This window comes from Podarcis erhardii, assembly GCF_964252035.2.
Source record: "Podarcis erhardii genome assembly, chromosome: 1".
Classification (NCBI taxonomy): domain Eukaryota; kingdom Metazoa; phylum Chordata; class Lepidosauria; order Squamata; family Lacertidae; genus Podarcis; species Podarcis erhardii.
This window is the reverse complement of record NC_138497.1, coordinates 100,076,527-100,094,863: the sequence shown is the minus strand read 5'-3', so window position 1 is coordinate 100,094,863 and position 18,337 is coordinate 100,076,527. Positions and strand designations below refer to the sequence as shown.

The following is an 18,337-nucleotide window of genomic DNA, read 5'->3' as shown; positions in this document are numbered from 1 at the left end:
GGTACTTTTTCATTCATAGTTAATATTTTAGTTTACAAAATACAGTTCAGCATTTTTTAAAAAACTGTGTGACAGGTTTTTTTCAATCAGCATATGCTGATTGTCCCTTTTGAATTAATACAGATTGCTTTTTTATTTATTTTAAGATTGACCATGAGGGTTATTTATTGTTTGTTAAATTACTGCAGGAAAATAATGGACCAGTTCCTTCCCCCTAGACACTCAGCATTCATAGAAGAAACAAAATCAGTGTCAAAACCAACACAGCGACATCTAGTAAAATTATATAGACAGACAGACATATACACATGCACTATTTTTTGCTCCCCAAATTTAGCCATTGATTTTCCATACAGTGTGAAATCCTTAGTCTCCAAACTATATTCCCAATTGCACAAAAGTCTACTCCTTAAAATAAAGACAATCCATCATCCACCCACCCTAGAAGCCTTCCACACAATTAAAACCTTTCACTGGTTTCTAAAAGCTCAAAGTTTACAGAAATGAAGAAAAATAGCACCAGACCCTAATCATGCCACATACTGTATATTCAAACATTTCCCCGATGTGCCACTTGACCTTCTGGTGTGTGAAATCCTTGGGCTCAGATAAATTAATCTGGTAACAAAAACCAAACTCCCTGTTTCAAAATTTCCTTTTCCCACCTTCCTTCAGCCTTCTGTGCTAGCAACTGCCTCCACAGATACATTACTCTTATCTGACCCTTCTTTGTTCTCGCATGCCATCAAATCCCTTTCCTTCTCTCTCCTCCTTTCCCCTTCCCCCCAGTTTTGTGCTTCCAGAATTACAGAAGCATTTCCCCCAAATCATGAGATAGTGGAATTTTATAAAATTGTTACAGGAAAAAAACCCATCTCTCTCTCTCTCTCTCTCTCTCTCTCTCTCTCTCTCTCACACACACACACACACACACACACACACACACACACACACCAGCTAGGGTTCTGTTCTGTGCCTGCTATTCTTTCTTTTAAAAAGCATTTACATAGTTACTAATTGTATCACTCGTGTCATATCTTGGGTAGCTGCCACTGATTTAGGTCGTAAGGAGTCATGAATATTCTACCTATGCAGGATCTGCAAGTGAGGTATCTGTAGTGCTTCTGAAATACAGCACAGTGCACCAGAATATGTGCTGCACTGAATAAAAAATAGGAAAAGGCTCTTGCCGTTTCCTTTCTTTCTTTATGACATGAAGTGCTTGTGTGTATCTATGCTTCTCACAGAACCAACAAAATATCAAACAAGCCTTATTTTAAGTGGTGATTAAAGTTGGGTACCATTCCACTTCTTTCAGGCTGATAGCAATCCCATTTCCATTTTTTAAACCCACTTCAGGCACTGCATTTAAGCACAGTTTATTACAAGGACATGGACAGACATTTCTTCTTTGAGGTACCAGGTGGCAGACTTTGTGATAGCTCGGGGTGGAGTCTGTTGCTTTTTGCATGTCAAAATGTGAATATTAAAAATTAGGTTTGCAGAATATTTTAGACTGGATATTTTGTTGTGTCTGCTAGAATGAGCTAATCTTTAAGGATAATAGTAGTAGTAGTTGCTAACTCCTGGTGGTGAGAGCTAGGGTGCTGAGGTAGTTAGAGTGTTAAAACAATAAAGTAATGCAAAATCCTACAGTAATATTCTTGACAAATGAGGCCTTCAGAGAACTGCAGAATACAGTAAATAAATGTCTTGTGGAGGGAATAAATTGAGGATAAGAATTCTAAACGTTGAGTAGCACTTGTGCCTGACAAAATTAACTTTTCATCATTATGAATACCTGCAAGAAATTATTGTATTTTGTATGTAATTCCTCTCCCCTGAGATTTATACCAGTGGCATATTTACAATGGAATATCCAGATAGATGTACAAAGATTATGACTGTGGCTTTGTTGCCCAAAGGAAGATTAAAATGAGGCAACTTTTCATGGCTGAGATAAAATGTTAACCCTAGTACTTTACTAGTTTAAATTTCAGTAATAAATTCAAATGTCTTAATCAAATGGGCCTCATACCCCTCATCTGTATTCATGACAGCTTTGAGCTGCCATGCCTCAAAGTTTACATTGCCTAATATGGTTCTTAAAATATTGTGGTACGCTTTACTCAAGCTTATTAGAAACGGCAACCTCTATTGGACAAAGGCTGCCATCCATTTGCCACAGTTGTGTTAGCTTTTATTATAGGCCGCAGTCCATAAACCACATAATCTAGAGTACCTCCTTCAATCATATCATATGCAGTTAAATGTTGAGAGTCACTGGGCTTGTCCGCAGGCCCCAGACACCAGGCTTTATTTTATCATGTAATTATTCTAGATGTTGATAAATAATTTACTATGGCTATTATCTGCCAGGCACCACTCTTGTTCATGTACATCCATTTTAAATAGTGATTGCACAGCAACAGCACTTGATGGGACTGTGATCAGTAATTACATGAAACTCTCTAATGACGTCTGTGGTCTGTTTTGAACAGGTTGTATCTCCCTTAATTGTTTAATTAGGTGAAGTAAAAAACCGAATGCAGCTTCACCTTCATCAGAACGCATCCAGAGTAACAAGATGAATGTTGCATAGGCTGTTTCATTTATGCTAATCATAGTTTCAGTAATAAATCTACCGTTAATTTTTATTTTATTTTACATAAGCTGTTTGCATTTCTGAATGCCAAAATAAGTGCAACCACACAGCACTGATTTTTGCGAGTATCCCAGATGCTATGTAGGAGAGGCCTGCAAATATGGCCTGGTGTTGTATTTTTTAAAAATAAAAGTGATTTTTAAAGATCTGCAAGTTTATTCTGATGTAAATTACACTTAGTTCAGTGAATTCACACTATCTGAGTCCTTGAGCGGATTGCATTTATAGTTTTACAGGACTAATGTGATGATTCTTATCACATCATCTAATAGAGAGATTGGGTGGAAGTGAACTGAGCCACTCAAAAATAAGGTAGTGGTTTCAACATGTTTGGGAGACTCGCTATATACAAAGAAGACAGTGAATTAAAGAGTTAAATGAAATTGATTTTTTTTTTAATTAAAAAAACCCTGAAGTCTAGAAAAGATCTTGGAGCTTCCAGGTCTTGTGAATGTTGTTCGCAATTGAGCAGATAAAGATAAGAAATGCTACAGTAACTTCCCACTCCCATCTACATCTGGATATAGAACTTATTTGTTTCTTTTCTCCCCTAGTCCCCACCTTCCCAACCAAAACAATGGGCAGTTCCATGATTTCAGCATAGCTGTGCTTGGGTTGTAGTGTGTCCATCCAGAAACAAAAGTTAGCAGTATAGACAGGAGTTTCTGCACTTTCTTTGTTCTTGTATAATATGGAAAATGTGATGCATTTATTTTAGATCCTTAAACTTTTTTTTTTTTACTTACTAATACCTACATGCTCTATTGCTTTTCCGGTGCCTGTTAAACACATTCCTTTTTCAACAAGCCTTCTAAAATGTTTATCCCAGTTGGTATATGTTTTGGATTTCAATTCATTCTATGGATGTTCTGTTGTCGTTTCAAACTGCTTATATAAAGAGAATTGGTTTTATATATGTAACTGTTTTATGTATGTTACTAGATTGTGTGTAGATTGACCACTGTGTTAACCTGTGGGGAGGTTTGCATGGAAAACTTTGGGCTGGAAATCTAAATGAGCCTTAGCTGCTTTCCCAGTCTAGAATGAAAAATTAGTGGTGATCTAAAAATTGAGCAGGGGTATCAAGAGGTGATCAGAAACTTCCTCTATTCTTTGCCATTTTAGCTGACATCACTTTTGTTTCATATCTTTTCGCCTTCAACCCCCCCCCTTCCACCCCTGTAACTTGCATTTTTTGTATTAAACAGGAATCTCCTTAGGCTCACAAGAGATGCCTCCCCATTCACTCAGCAGTTTCCGTGTTCTCACATTAAAAATGGGAAATCAAACGTTGTGGTGACCATATCATCACTCCCTGATATTTTAAAGGCCACTGAAACCAAAAAGCATTGAATCCTTATATAGTGGAAATAGTTTGGAAAAAGCTTTACTTCAATATATATTTTTTGCAATAAAATTGTCAATTTGCTGAAATAATGTTCTCCTTGTTACTATTTTCTGCCAACATAAGAAAATGTGAGCAAAAATGGGTCATTTTATTTTAAAAAAATAAGTTGTGGAGAGTTTGTAGGATGGGAAGAAAATTGTCACATAAGAGACTTGAGCAGGCTTTAGAAAGCCATTTAGTACTAAAAAAATTTTTTTATTATTAGTGACAGCTTGCTAGTTATACTTTATATATCTTTCTTATGTTTTCTCTAACCAGGATGTTCACTTTTCAACTCTGGCTTCCTAACAAGCAGCAGATTTCTTTTAATTTCATATTCTGTATAAATGTGTGAAATAATAGGTGAAGTGATTTGGCATGGGAAGTGAAAAAATGCAGTGCCCTTCACAATTTAAGATACGATGAAAAGAGAAAGATGACTCACAAAGAGAAAAGGAATACATAATACTTGGTGAAATTTATGCCTTACAGGTACAATGTGACAGTAGTTGTTAAAATAGCTAACAATTTTCAGGAACATCCCCACCCCAATATAACTGATTGTATCACTTCATAAAACAATAGCGGCTTCGACCATATACTATGATATTATTTGGATGGTTACTTATTTGCATCATTATATAAAATGCTCATCTTCTTTTCATTTAATGGTAAAAATGCCGAATTTGTTGCAACTGTTTTAGGAAAGCTGTAGGTGGATTTCACTGAACATTGCAATTCCAATTTTCTAAAATTTGTACTAATTCATTCAGAATCACAGAACTGTCCAATTATGCTGATCAATACGCAGAAGCCAAATACTGTTGCAAAGAGGGGATGGCTTCTCAACTGGGTTTGTACCTTAAAGGAGAGTAGTAGTATGCCTTGTAAGATGGGTCCACCAAAAATATTAAAGACTTAAAGGACCTTGCAAATGGTTGCGCTTCGAGGCCCCCAAGCCCTTCGCCTGAAAATAACTTCACACTGACACATAATTTTTGTTTAAGTTATTGGGCAAAATTTAGGCCACAACTTTATTGATTACAGCAAAGTGAGCAGTGTTGGCTTAGGCATTGGCAACAGACTATAACTGACAGATGCCTCTCTGGCTGGAAGTCTGAAAGGGTAAACACCAAACGAGGGAGCAACATCGATGAAGACCAACGAAGCTCACCCCGGGGTTCCTGTGGTCCTGACATGGCCCTAGCCCCTTAAGCAGAATTCAGACAAGATCCAGGACCCCCAGATTCCTTTACCGGAATACCCTTATTCATGGAAGGGCAGGTGATGGCTGCACCTCCCCTCCCACACACTTCAATAAGCCAATGCCTAACCGCCAATCCTTACAAAGTTGTGACGATTGCTAAGGGGGTAGGCAAAAACCAAGTGGCTACATCCAATCTGCCAAATGGAAAAAAAAAAATACTACCCAGCCCCTGCTCCAAAGCAGGCAACCCAATCCAAAGCAGGGCCAAAGCAGCAGCACCTAAAATTTGGGAGGGAGGGCGGATGTTTGGCAACACGATGCAAGTTCCCCCAGTTATGCTGTGCTGTCGTTTTTATAGGCCCCAGGAATCGCACCAACCACCCTGATTGGCCCAAACAGCCTGGCACGACCCTGGGGCCCAATGGTTAAGGCTTGGGCCATGCCCAGCAACAACTCACCCAGCGGGGGTGCCCACACGCAACCAGGACCCTCATTAAGGAGGATCCCATTTGTCAGAGCACAGGCAGTTCCCAAGATAAAATCATGGCAGTTCACAAGATAAAAACACAAAAAATAATTAATACAAAAACCAATAGCCCCCTCCCAAAATAACCCCCCTCTCACAGTAACGCCCCACCCTTTCATAATTTGTCTGCTTCCTAGTATGGGGTTCCCAATAGAACCCCTGGGACTGTGTTTTGGATGAGGAAAGGAGGAATTGTTCCATCTAGCAAGCTGAAATGCTTCCCGTGGTTGAACAATTGCCTTAACGTCATCCTGAATTGTTCCCTTCATTTCTAAGATGCCGCCTCAAAAGCTATTTCAGATTGGGCAAACATGATATGTAAAGATGCACATCTCTGCTCAATTTTGGGGTGGGAGGGGTGGTATGGGGATGTTTCATTTTTGCTTCTGCCATCTGTTTTATTGGTGTTTGGCCTTAATTTTATGGTGCTGATTGATTTATTGTCAATTGTGATTTTAATTTTATTGTTTTTCTCCTCGCCTGGAACTCTTGAGTTGGCAGACGTCGGATATCGCAAACAAATAAATATGGGCAATTAGCACTCTCGTAATGTTTCTGAAATACTGGTGTAACCTTCAGATACTAGGAGGTGGTGCTGACACAGCTATTGATGCCCTCTCTTCTAATCATTGACTTGTGCTGTTACTGCAAATCTTGAAGGTTCATATTTTGCAGTCGTGGAATATAGAAAAATGCTATGCGAGAATAACAGAGTGCAGGTCACTGGGGCTCCTGATTGTAGCTAACCTGTTATACTGTATCAAATCTCTAATTATCTGCTTTCTGTATTTTAATGTAGCATTTTGTGATCCCTCATGTGAGAATGGAGGAACATGCATGACTCCAAATATCTGCTCCTGTGTTTATGGATTTGTGGGTCCTAGATGTGAAACATGTATGTGCATCTGTTTTTATTTTGCCTTTCTTGAATTTAATTATTTTCTTTGTTGACATCCCTGTATTTTCAACAAATTATCCTAGAATGCAGCCTATGTTTAGTTTTCATAAGTGTAGTGGACACTGTGGTAAGGCCATGTTGTTCATCTGACCTCTGCTTGATCACATCACTGCTGCTTACTGGGAGTTAGAGAGGAAGTGGAGATGGTGGTGGTAAGGTTGGAATTGTGCAAACACACCAACAGAAGTGGCATATTGGTTCTGCTGGTACATTTGCCCTGTGCCTGGTGAGCAACATCAAGATGACTGAACAGAGGCCTTTTCAATAATAATAATAATAATATTAAAATACAGTAATGCATCAAACATTAAAAGCTTCCCTAAACAGGGCTGCCTTCAGCTGTCGTCTAAAAGTCTGGTAGTTGTTGTTCTTTTTGACATCTGGTGGGAGGGTGTTCCAAAGGGCAAGTGCCACTACTGAGAAAGGCCCTCTCCCTGGTTCCCTGTAACTTGGCTTCTCACAGTGAGCAAACCGCCAGAAGGCCCTTGGCACTGGACCTCGGTGTCCAGGTAGAACGATGGGGGTGGAGACACTCCTTCAGGTATACTGAACCAAGGCTGTTTAGGGCTTTAAAGGTCAGCACCAACACTTTGAATTGTGCTTGGAAACGTACTTCAGTACCAGCACACAGCTGAGTAGCAGCTATAGTCTACAAATATATTTAAGTTTGAATATCACCCCTGTGCTGTGCTTTCCTAAAGCACATTACAATTACCGTATATAAGAAGTCTGTCCACCTTGCAGTGCATGAGCACTGATAGAAGAAGCTTTGTGTACAATAACGCTTATGGAATTCAAGGCTATGCAAGCAAATGCAAAAATACTCAGGGAAAATAAAAAAGTAGCAAACTTTGCCATTAAGGTTCAAACAATTGTTAAGGGTGGTTAGCAAAATAATCTGCCTTAGAGCAAAAGCTGTCTATATTACCTTTAAACCACAAATGTGTATTATAGTGTTGGAATAGCACTCTTTGCTCCATGTTTGAACACTAGGTTACCCAGGATGGATTATATGCACTTATATTACTGGAATATTTAAAAAGTGTCTCTGTATAAATCCTTTCATAGTCTATAATTCAACAGGAAACAACAGGAAGTGACATATCATTCTCATTTCAGTTTTAGTAGCAAATGGGGTAAGAAAATTTCCATAGCTGCTCTGGATTTTGATCAGCACAATTTGAAGCAAAAAACCACAAACCAGTACTTTGTACTTTGCTCAAATAACCTTGGACTAATTTGTTTTTTTAGTGGTATGTAATAGGCATTGTCACAATGGTGGGAAATGCATTGCACCGGATGAATGTGAATGCAAACCTGGATGGAGCAGCCCTTTGTGTGAGACAGGTAAAGATGTACAGCAGAATCCTTTATAGCTTCAGGGTGCAACACCCTCACTTGGAGGCAATGCTCATCCATCATTTGTCTAGGTCCAGCATGTACTTCTAGCAGAGTCCCCCTCTCCTTCTGTGTCGTCTATTTTGAAAAATCAGAGGGCTAATTGGCATCGTTTAAGCTCTACTGTTCAGTCTCCTTATGGTTCTGACTGCCTAATTTATATTTATAGCCAGATTTGACAGTATATCACATGTGGGTCTATTTATTGTGAGTGAGGGACAAAAGTCCCTTTAGACACCGTTTCCTGTCCCTCTGACCTGGTGACATCTATCCTATCAGTAGTTCTTGCTCTTGCTCCAGGATCTCAGATGCCCTTGACTATTATGGGACTTGTGCCACTCCCACTGGCCACTAGTTGAACGTCACAGTCTGTTGGCTCCTTCTGCCGGTGCATAGGAAATGCCATTGAGAGCTCAGGAACTGTAGCATGTAGTTCTTGAAAGAGCATGTTCTATAGGGGCATCTCTCTTTGGTTCTACAAGTCCTAGAGCTACCTGCAGAAGTGTTTGGTGACTCCCTCTTTTCCAGAGAACCTAAGGTTCACTTGTCAATATTGTTTGTTTTGGTAAGGACTATCTGAGCCCATACATCCCAGTTCTATGGTTGAGATCATCCAGAGGAGCACTGTTAGTTGTTCCCTGTATTACAAAGGCCTTTCAGAAGATATTTGGAAGGTGTCCACACTTTTGACTTTTAGGCATCTCCTGAAGACTTTTTTTTTTTTTTTAGCTCACAGGGATGATTTCCAGCTATTGAATTTTATTTTTGATTAACCAGTCACTTGAGGTTTTTACACACACACACACACACACACACACACACCTGAAAGATCACATATAATAAAAACATTACAGCACCAGGCCTTTCCTTAAAAATAAGTGGTTATAATGGAGAAGAAAGTTCTAAAGGGCTGGTTGTGGCAAATAGCTGATTCTGTAAGTTCACCCTATCTGTACTTATTAACCAATCACTTTAATGATTATCTGATTATTATTTTTTCAAACAGTGCTTTGTATTTTAAAATTGTATGTCTCCCGGATACAGTGGTATATAAATACTTGTATGTATGTATGTATGTATGTATGTATGTATAAATAAATAAATCTGCAGGAGTGTCTGGTGCGGTGGGACAGTGCTGTACTACCAGCCTCCCAGCTGTGGTGTTGCTGCTGCTTGCTGAGACAATATGGGGCAGGCATGGTGGGAATGTTGAGGCTGCACAGAAGCAGCAGAAGTGAATCTGGTGCACCTGCCAGTGCCCCCATGCAGTCCTGATCTTGCCACTACTCTTTCCTTGCCCCAGTACTCAGTAGCAATGCAGCTGTCAGGAAGGCGGCAGCACAGCATTGTCCCCCTGCCCCGTACATTCCTGCTGTTATACTGTTGATTGGTTTCAGAAAATCTCTGGGACTATTAGATTGCTCTCTTTTTCAGCCCCTGCAAATCTTTTCTGCAATAACAATGTGTGTGCATTTAGGGATAAAAGAGACACACATTTTTATTAACGTAATTGAGCACAATTAGTTTCAATGGCAATTAAGTGAACCTTACTTTCTCTAGATTGTGCCCATAGAGTGCTGTCCTGCATTGTTTTTGCCCCACATATAATGCTCATGGATTTCAGGGGAGGATTATGCATGCTGAAATGATTATCTTATTCATATAAACTACTAAGCCTGTCGCAAGATGGTTTGTTCGGAGCAAATGACAAATCTTGAATTGCATGTTTATAAACCCTCTCATTTGATCCACAAACCAATAAAACAAGCCTGGGTTCCCTTAAGGTATTTTTGCCCAATAGGAGACCAAGATGATTTGTGCACACAAATGCCGGTTTAAGTGGTTTATAGATTTTCTTGACAGACTCCTCAAATCCTTTACAGCAATGCTAAAATGCAATGCACACCTCTTATGTGCAATGAACAAATGGAAGTTATGTCAGCATATGGAAGATCTCAATAGCACCACATTTCCAACAAGCTGGGAAAGCCTAACTTGCTTACACTAATCCCCCTTCCCTACTCCACCCCCCAAACCATTGATCAGTCATCCAAAACTGCCCAAAGAGGAACACATTATGCCTCAGGAATACAAGGCCACCTAAGAGAAAGATTACAAAACAATTAAGAAATAAAACACACTGCTGGTATGTGGGGGATGTCTTGATCACAGTGAAGCACTGTTTTAGGTGCCATTTTGGATCGTGACCCTTGTTTAAAACAAGGATTCTTTATTGTTTATGAAAAACCAGGAATAAAAATGTATGGTTGTGTACTAACCAATGAATTTCTCCTCAATTGTATGCAGCTGTTTGCAATCCAGTTTGCCTAAATGGTGGGACCTGCATTCGGCCGAATACGTGTGCTTGCCCTCATGGTTTCTTTGGACCTCAGTGTCAATTCGGTAAGGTGGAAAAATAGAATCCCACTGGTGAAAATATACCTTTCCTCTACTTTAACATCTTCATCAGTTATTTGCTACATCCACTTGCATCACAGTTTTATCCAGAACAAGTCACCTACCATGTAGCCGGCATATTGTAGAGGATGTGTAGAATAATGTCTCAACTGAAAGCTGTGTGATACATTCTATACTTTCTTTTCTGCAACAGAGTGGAATGTGTGAAAAATATATTGAATGTACCATTGCAAACGGATTTGCAATGTGTAATTAACTGAACTTCAAAGTATATGTTGGCAAAATGTTACACAGTATAGAAGACAGTGTTTTATTATTCCACATCCCAGTATGTTCACAATTATAGGAAATAGCCTGATACTTACCCACATTAATCTAAATTCAGTGTACATGAGAAGGGCAGACTATAAACTACTTCTCTTCTTTTCTTCTTTATCAGGGGCTGAACTTTCACTAACTGAGTTGCTTTGACACCCATAGAAACAGTCTAGCTGGGTCTTTTCTTCTCTTATGGGGGTGGGGAGAGGAGGCATCTGATATAAACTTTTGGGTACAAATGCATGCATATTTTCCCAATCTTAACCTAATCTAATCACAAAAAGACTGTGTTTGCATGTCACAGGAAACATGGTTCCCACTTTACTCCTCCCTACTAATGAGTGAGAGCAGTCAATAGTTTTTTCCCGTCACAGATGTTTTAATTACTATACAATTTATGATATATATCATTCTTTCCTGTTTTGTTTTGTGCATTTTTAGAACACTGCCAAAAACAATCTTCATGTAGTGTTATTGACTAAGGCAGGATTTCCCAAACTTGAGTCTCCAGCTCTTTTGGACTACAATTCCCACCACCCCTGACCATTGGTCCTGCTAGCTAGGGATGATGGGAGTTGTAGTTCAAAAATGGCTGGAGATCCAAGTTTGGAAAACCATGAATGAATGATTTGCAATGGAGTTTTCCCTCATAGGGTTTTTCTTTCTGTCTTTTTCACCAAGTCTGTTTGGAGGAGGGAAGATGGATTGGGAATATGGCATGGAGGAGAGGGGCTTTAGCCCTTTGTGTCCAGGTCATATCAACCGCAGCACCTTAATTCAGTGTAAAAACATGACAATTTCCCTCTCCCCCAATGCCACAGCAACTCTTACGGCTAGAAACAAGCAGCCGTGGAAACGTGAGCTACACCAATCTGGAGTCTTGGATATTATTCTAGGCACTGCCTTGCTGGTACTGCATTCCATAGCATCATGCTGCCTAGAGATTATGCTGCAGTTCCCAGTCACATTAGTAGTGAGGCATTTACTTTCTTTCTTTGCTTTTTCAAATTAGCTTTCTGCAATCCTCCTTGTAAAAACAATGGACAGTGTATGAGAAACAACGTGTGCTCCTGCATGGAAGGTTATGTTGGAAGAAGGTGTCAGAAAAGTAAGGGTTTTTTTCGCTTCTCTTTAACTTTTCAAATATATCCTGCCTTAGAAATGCATTTTCACCTAAGGAAGTTTCTTATTACCAAGCACGTTAAATAGGACATTTAGCTTGGATTAATGTACTAATCTTCAATTTTTATATCGTGGCACGTATATTGGCAGCCTCACTACAAAAGGCGGTACATCCCATTACCAGAGGTTTGCTTAGACCATGTCCCAGTGTATTAATGGCGCTATCATGGCATCAAAGAAAGGGAAGCGCTTAAGCCTATTTTGTTCTGATCTTGTCTATGTATATGTTTAAATTCATTTCAAGTGAACTGAGCAAATCTGCAGGGTGAAATGAGCTAATTAGATGGCATTAAACTTAGTGAGGAAAATTATTAAAGCCCAATCCACAGCCTCTGACTAAGACCATCTAAAATGTCACTGTGCTATCTTTCTAGCCTAATTAATACAGTTAGCTAATAAGATTTTTGCTTTACTTCTTTCTTCCTATCAGTCATAATTCTCTCTACACCTTAGCATATCTATTCACATTTGATTCCCGTAGTCTTGTGGGAGATTTGTTATTTTGGCAGTTGTACAAATTCCACAGCAACTCCCTATGTCTGTCATACAGGGAATTTAAGACAGGCAAAAATTCATTCTCCCAAACATCTCTTGACACGCACATAAACCAGCTTGAAAGTGGCAAGGAGGGAACTGTGAAGCAACCACACATGGCATGAAAAGGCTGTATATTTCCAAAGGACTTTTAACTTTCAGACACAGAAAAAAGCAGTTCAGAATCCCCCTCCAGCCATGCAAGCTGCCTTATTCCCCATATTGCATTGATTATCCCTTCAGCTGAGAGAACAATGAAGCACCATCCTTGCTTTGTTGCAAAAATACACAACTAAATAGAAGCCCATGGCTGGAAGAACCTAGAAGGGAGAAATGGTGGGGAGGGGAGAGATAGATAGATAATGCCTTAAGTTTGACATCTAGCTTTAAGGTCAGGGTACATTTAAAAAGTGCTGTTTCTACCTTTAAAATATATTGCTTCCATTTCTCAAAGCAGACCGGGCAGTATTGTTGCAGTTCTGCCTGCTTACATGGGAGGTTTCTCAGTCAACAGCTCTGAAGAACCATGAAATGCTGAGATGTTTCCCTCTCTTTTAGCTAACTGTACCTACTTAAACATTATTGCTTCTCTCAGTTTACACTGCTTTCAGGATATTGAGTGGTAGTCAACCAAGTTTTCCTCAGAGAAGACCTAACAAAGGTAATGGACCTAATTTAGTCATCTTCTGCCATTTTAGTGGGTTGACTCTGAGGAAAACTTAGCTGAATAGGATAGCTCAGCTGGTAGACTCAATCTCAGGATTGTGGGTTTGAGCCCCACATTGGATGAAAGATTCCTGCATTGAAGGGTGTTCGGCTAGATGACCCTTGTAGATCTTTCCAACTCTACAATTCCATGATTCTATGAATATTACACATTTACTGGAATGTTTTCCTTTCATTTTCTGTAGAAATATTTTTGAGATGGAAAGTTCATTAGTTCAGAATAGTTCAGATTTAGAATAGACACTCATCAAATTCTTTCTGTGACTAATAAACCAATACAGAAATGGTTTGTGGCTGCTCAGTAACCATGAAGTGTATTTGGCATACATTCCTAGATTAAGGCTAGAACTACACATGAGTTGCAAGCACTGGTGCGAGCATCCAATGGATACTTCAGCAAGAGGTAATTTGAAAGGCCTAAATGCTAGGAGAAGGAGCGCTTAACCCTTGTCCTGCTTTCTGTACCGTCCCCCGTAGCTTCTATTCTTGTTTCCACGGGTATATTTGCCTTCACAAATATGCATTTGATACTCCGCAAGGATGCAAATCATTTGGAGGCTGATGTGAAGGGGGAGTGATCCTGCTTAGTGCTGGGCCCTTGCTTTGTGCAACACTACAAAAGTTCCCAAGAGCCAGCTGGTTGTCAGGCACTTTGGGAGCTGCACAAAGTGATCTTTGGGCAAGCTCCACCCTTACCAGGTGTAAGGTGCATGTGTATGGCTTTGTGGGCCAAATGGGGAAGCCTGGCAAGCCAAGAGGGATACACAGACCACGGGTCCCTCATCCCTGCCTCAGATGCATGGAAGTCACTTGTGGAAAGCTGACTCCTCTGCCAAGCAACTACAGCTCAGCTGGTTAGAGCATGCTGCTGATAATGCCAAGATTGCAAGTTTTATCCCTGTATGGAACAGCTGCACATTCCTGCATTGCTGAGAGGTTCACTAGATGATCCTAGGAGTCCCTTCCAACGCCACAATTCTGATCCTGTGACCCCTGTTCTAACTTTTAATGCACTGTTGTATTCTGTATTATCCTTTCTTTGTAACATATTTTTTAAATCAAGTGAGCTTGAAATGATGGGCAATAAATTTCTTATTATCATCTTAAATCAAATGAACTTTAAGCACAAGGAGGGCACAACAGTGAGAGGTGACAATCACCCTTCATTCACTTATGAGTTTGTGGAAGTGCTCCGCTTATGGCCTCGTTTCCTTCCTTCCACAGTTTATTTGTTTGTTTTAGCTTTCTATGGAACCTTTTCCGGCAGCTGTCGTTGCGCAAGGCAGAACATATTCTTCACCATGTCTCTTGTCATTCAGTCTTGTTCTATCGTTGTTTTGCTATGTCTTTAATTTTAAATAAAATGCATTCAGGTTGAAAGTGGATGTTGATTGTTGGTGTAAACAAATATAGCGCTGGAGCAGGGCGGTGGGGGGGGGAGTTATGTAAATCACACATCTTGGATTGGCTGGCAGCTGAAGTGCAGAGATTTCAACACTTTATGCTTGCTGACAAACAACCACACTGTGATTATGCTATCCAGACTCTTGCAAGCAAAATGAAGAGGATGCCAGAGCTGACAGCAAAATGTATGATTATGCATCAGTTACTGTACAGGCTCCCTATATTCTGCTTGCTGAGAATTCCATTATTCAGCATCCACACAGGGCCAAACAACAAAAGCTCTCTTAAAGAAAATGCCTTTCATGGCAAATTATATATCAGAACAATATTTAGCCATACTTCAATTTTAAAGAAATAACACTACTTGAACATTGATTTATTACCCTCTTAAAGCAGGGGTCAGCAGCATAAGGCTTTTTCTCTAGCCTATGGGCTTTTCTCTCCCCGCCCCCCGCAATGTGAAGCTGTGGGTGGTTTTTTAAAGAGGAAAACATACACAATACTTTTGGCGTAGGTTGGAGAAACATAGCATATAGGCTTTACAATGCTTATCCTTCTTATAAAGTCTTGGATTTTAAAAAATAGACTGGCATAAGCTAAACAGACATTTCTTAAGTCGAAGTAATGCACAATTATGACATAGCTCTGTACTTTTCAGTTAGGAACCCATGACTTGCTAGCTCAGTCAGTCGAGTATGAGACTCTTAATCTCAGAGTCATGGGTTCAAGCCCCACGTTGGATAAAAGATTCCTGTATTGCAGGGGGTTGGACTAGATAGCCCTCATGGACCCTTTCAACTCTACAGTTCTATGATTCAATGATTCTAACCATTCAAAGACTTCTTTCCAGCTTAGTTATACGTCAGAGTAGGCCTACTGAAATGAATGGATGTATGACTAACTTCAGTCCACTTATTTTAAGGGGTCTGCTCTGAGTATGATAACCCATAATATGCTGAGAGGTGAAGGAATAACCATACAACCTTTCGAAATATTTTTTTTTAATTAAAAAACCCCCTCCAAAATTGAATGTCTTCTTTTGCAAATATGGTTGTTGAATAATTTTTAAAGAAGAATTATCTGCAGAAATATCAGAGAAGGGTGTTTTTTTAACATCCTTAATATGTTAATACATTAAGGATGTGAGTCACTAGTTTCACAAATCACTCCATCTAAAGTAAGCTAGTTGGAGGAAAATTGGTAATTTCTGGTTGGGATTCAGAGAAAAGTATGAGGGGAAGTTTTGCAAGGTGAGCCCCACCCTATATTAATGCTCACTATTTTAAATTCCCCACATTTCCTAGTGTATCCAGCATAGACTTGTAGAGTTGCAAGGTACTTTGAGGGTCAACTGGTCCCACCCCCTGCACTGCAGGCATCTCAACTAGCTCATAGCATCGATCAAGTGCAATGTGGCTGCTAGCTTCACATGACTACCCAGGGCCATCATCAGGAGTTGCTTGGGTCCCAGTAGATGATGTTGGTCCTATTGGGATTATCAGCCATTCTCTCATGAACAGCAAGTAATGGGATTAGCTCAGCTATATGAGAACTCGGTCCATAGATGTTGGTTCCTTAGCCTGCTACTGGCATGTGTTTAATCTTCCTTTTGTGATGAAGGTTGTTCTGAAACTTCAAACGCAACCGTTGTCTGATCCTGTGCCTAGCTTAGATCTAACTTCAGTATGACATTGAAACTGTACTTGTGCCTCTGAGTGATAATCTTCATTGGAAAGTAGCAGGAAAACCATGCCTTTCTGAACACATTTGTTCTTGACCACTCTTGTCTAATGTGGTATTCAGGGCCATCCCTACCATTCAGCAAAGTGATGAGGCTGCCTCTGGTGGCAGATGCTTAGTAGTGTAGAGTCCACGCTGTCATTTTGTCATGCAGCCTGTTCTGCACTCCCTGAACCAGATTGCTGACCTTGCATGTGGTGAAGGACTCTACCCAACTGTCACTCTGCTCAGATTTTCTACATGGAATGGGGGAAGCACTATTCTGCAGCAAAATCTCTGCAACTGGCCGTGATGGTATTGGTGACAAATCTTGAAAATAATTTGTAGAAGCACTGATATCAGTACTTTCCTGTAACAACTGTGTCGTCATCTTTACTGTGTGACATTGTTTTCATTGAACGTTTGGTGCTGAATATTGAGTAAGGGTGTTAACCACAAGCCAAGAACTAAACGCTTATCATCATCCCTATCATCAACCATAGCAACAATCCATAAGAATGATTACAACATAGCCATTAATGTTCAGACAACACAGATTATTAAAACATAATATAATCAGCAGTAGAAAACTAACAGTAGTGAGGCTAAATGATGTTTCACATATAAAAAAAAACCTAGCAACAATCGAACTGGAAGTTGTTATACATTAAAAATGAGCTGAAAATCTCTGATGGAAAAAAGCAATTTTGGATAGGAGCTCTCCAGAGCTGTGGTACCACTACAGAAAAAGCTGTGTCTCTTTTGCTCATTCAGTGGATACTTTAGGTGGCACCAACAGCTAGACCTCTAAAGTTGATATTAATTCAGTATGCAGTTGATGTGTTACCTAAGCCACTTAGATTCTAGAACAGACATAGGCAAACTTGACCCTCCAGATGTTCTGAGGCTACAATTCCCATCATCCTTGACCACTGGTCCTGTTAGCTAGGGATGGTGGAAGTTGTAGTCCCAAAACATCTAGAGGACCGAGTTTGCCTATGCCTGTTCTAGAAGATTCCAGCATAGTGATATATTAGTCTATCTATATTTCCTCCTGACCAGATGTTACCTGCTTTAGAATATTCATTTCCTCATGAGCAGACACTTATCTGCAGCCAATCTACCTGGACACCTTGATGTACCTCGATGTACGTTGAAAGCTTGACAGAGGTACATATCCACAGGACACCTGATGGAATGCCCATTCACACTGCAGGGTGTAGATGGGAATAAGCCTCCATGGTGCATGCAGGGGAAACAATTGGGCAATTAATTCTGCATCTGAATGAGAGATTGTCCTCCTTTTAGAATGAGGTTTTAGTGATTCTGCTGCCACTGTCACCCTTATTAATATGGTATGGGAAAACGCTTTGATGGCAAAATATCTTAGGTCAGAAATGAAGAAGCCGTGGCCCTTCCCGTGTTGTTGGACCCAGTTCTCATGAGCCCCAGCCAGTGTGGCAAATAGAGTTTATGGGGGCAGTTCTCCAGCAATATCTGGAGGGCCATAGTTTCCTGACGCCTGACTTAGAGGATGTGGAGAGTACAGCTGGATACTGTTAAGAGTCCCCTTTGTTGTGCATCATTTTGGCTGATACCCGAAGACAGTTTTTTTGCACTTTGAAAAAATAATCCCTCAGTGAAGGGTATGGTGGAATCTTGAAAAAGCCAACATTGAAGCCTAAAAAAGAAGTAGTGAACTCATTAGCCTTAAAAAACAACAACCCACAAATAATAATAACTTGACATTTGGATGATTGTATTTCATAACAGCTCAGTAGTGAAAATAGCAAATCAAGTGCACCACAATACCACTTGTCTCACAATTTTGTGGGGTTTGTGGTTCTGAACATTCTTAATATCTGTTCACATACTGCATGAGGTCCTTTGGGGAG

At 40.0% G+C, this 18,337-nt stretch overlaps 1 protein-coding gene across 1 annotated transcript in view; it reads left to right on the top strand.

Annotated features, from left to right (window-relative positions):
- LOC309346569 (von Willebrand factor D and EGF domain-containing protein-like) overlaps positions 1 to 18,337 on the top strand; it is a 205,064-nt gene that overhangs the window by 156,560 nt on the left and 30,167 nt on the right. The window contains exons 23-26 of the mRNA XM_081870442.1: positions 6,585 to 6,680; positions 7,995 to 8,090; positions 10,449 to 10,544; positions 11,890 to 11,985. Coding sequence (XP_081726568.1) covers positions 6,585 to 6,680; positions 7,995 to 8,090; positions 10,449 to 10,544; positions 11,890 to 11,985 — 384 coding nt within the window. The remainder of the gene's footprint in view (positions 1 to 6,584; positions 6,681 to 7,994; positions 8,091 to 10,448; positions 10,545 to 11,889; positions 11,986 to 18,337) is intronic.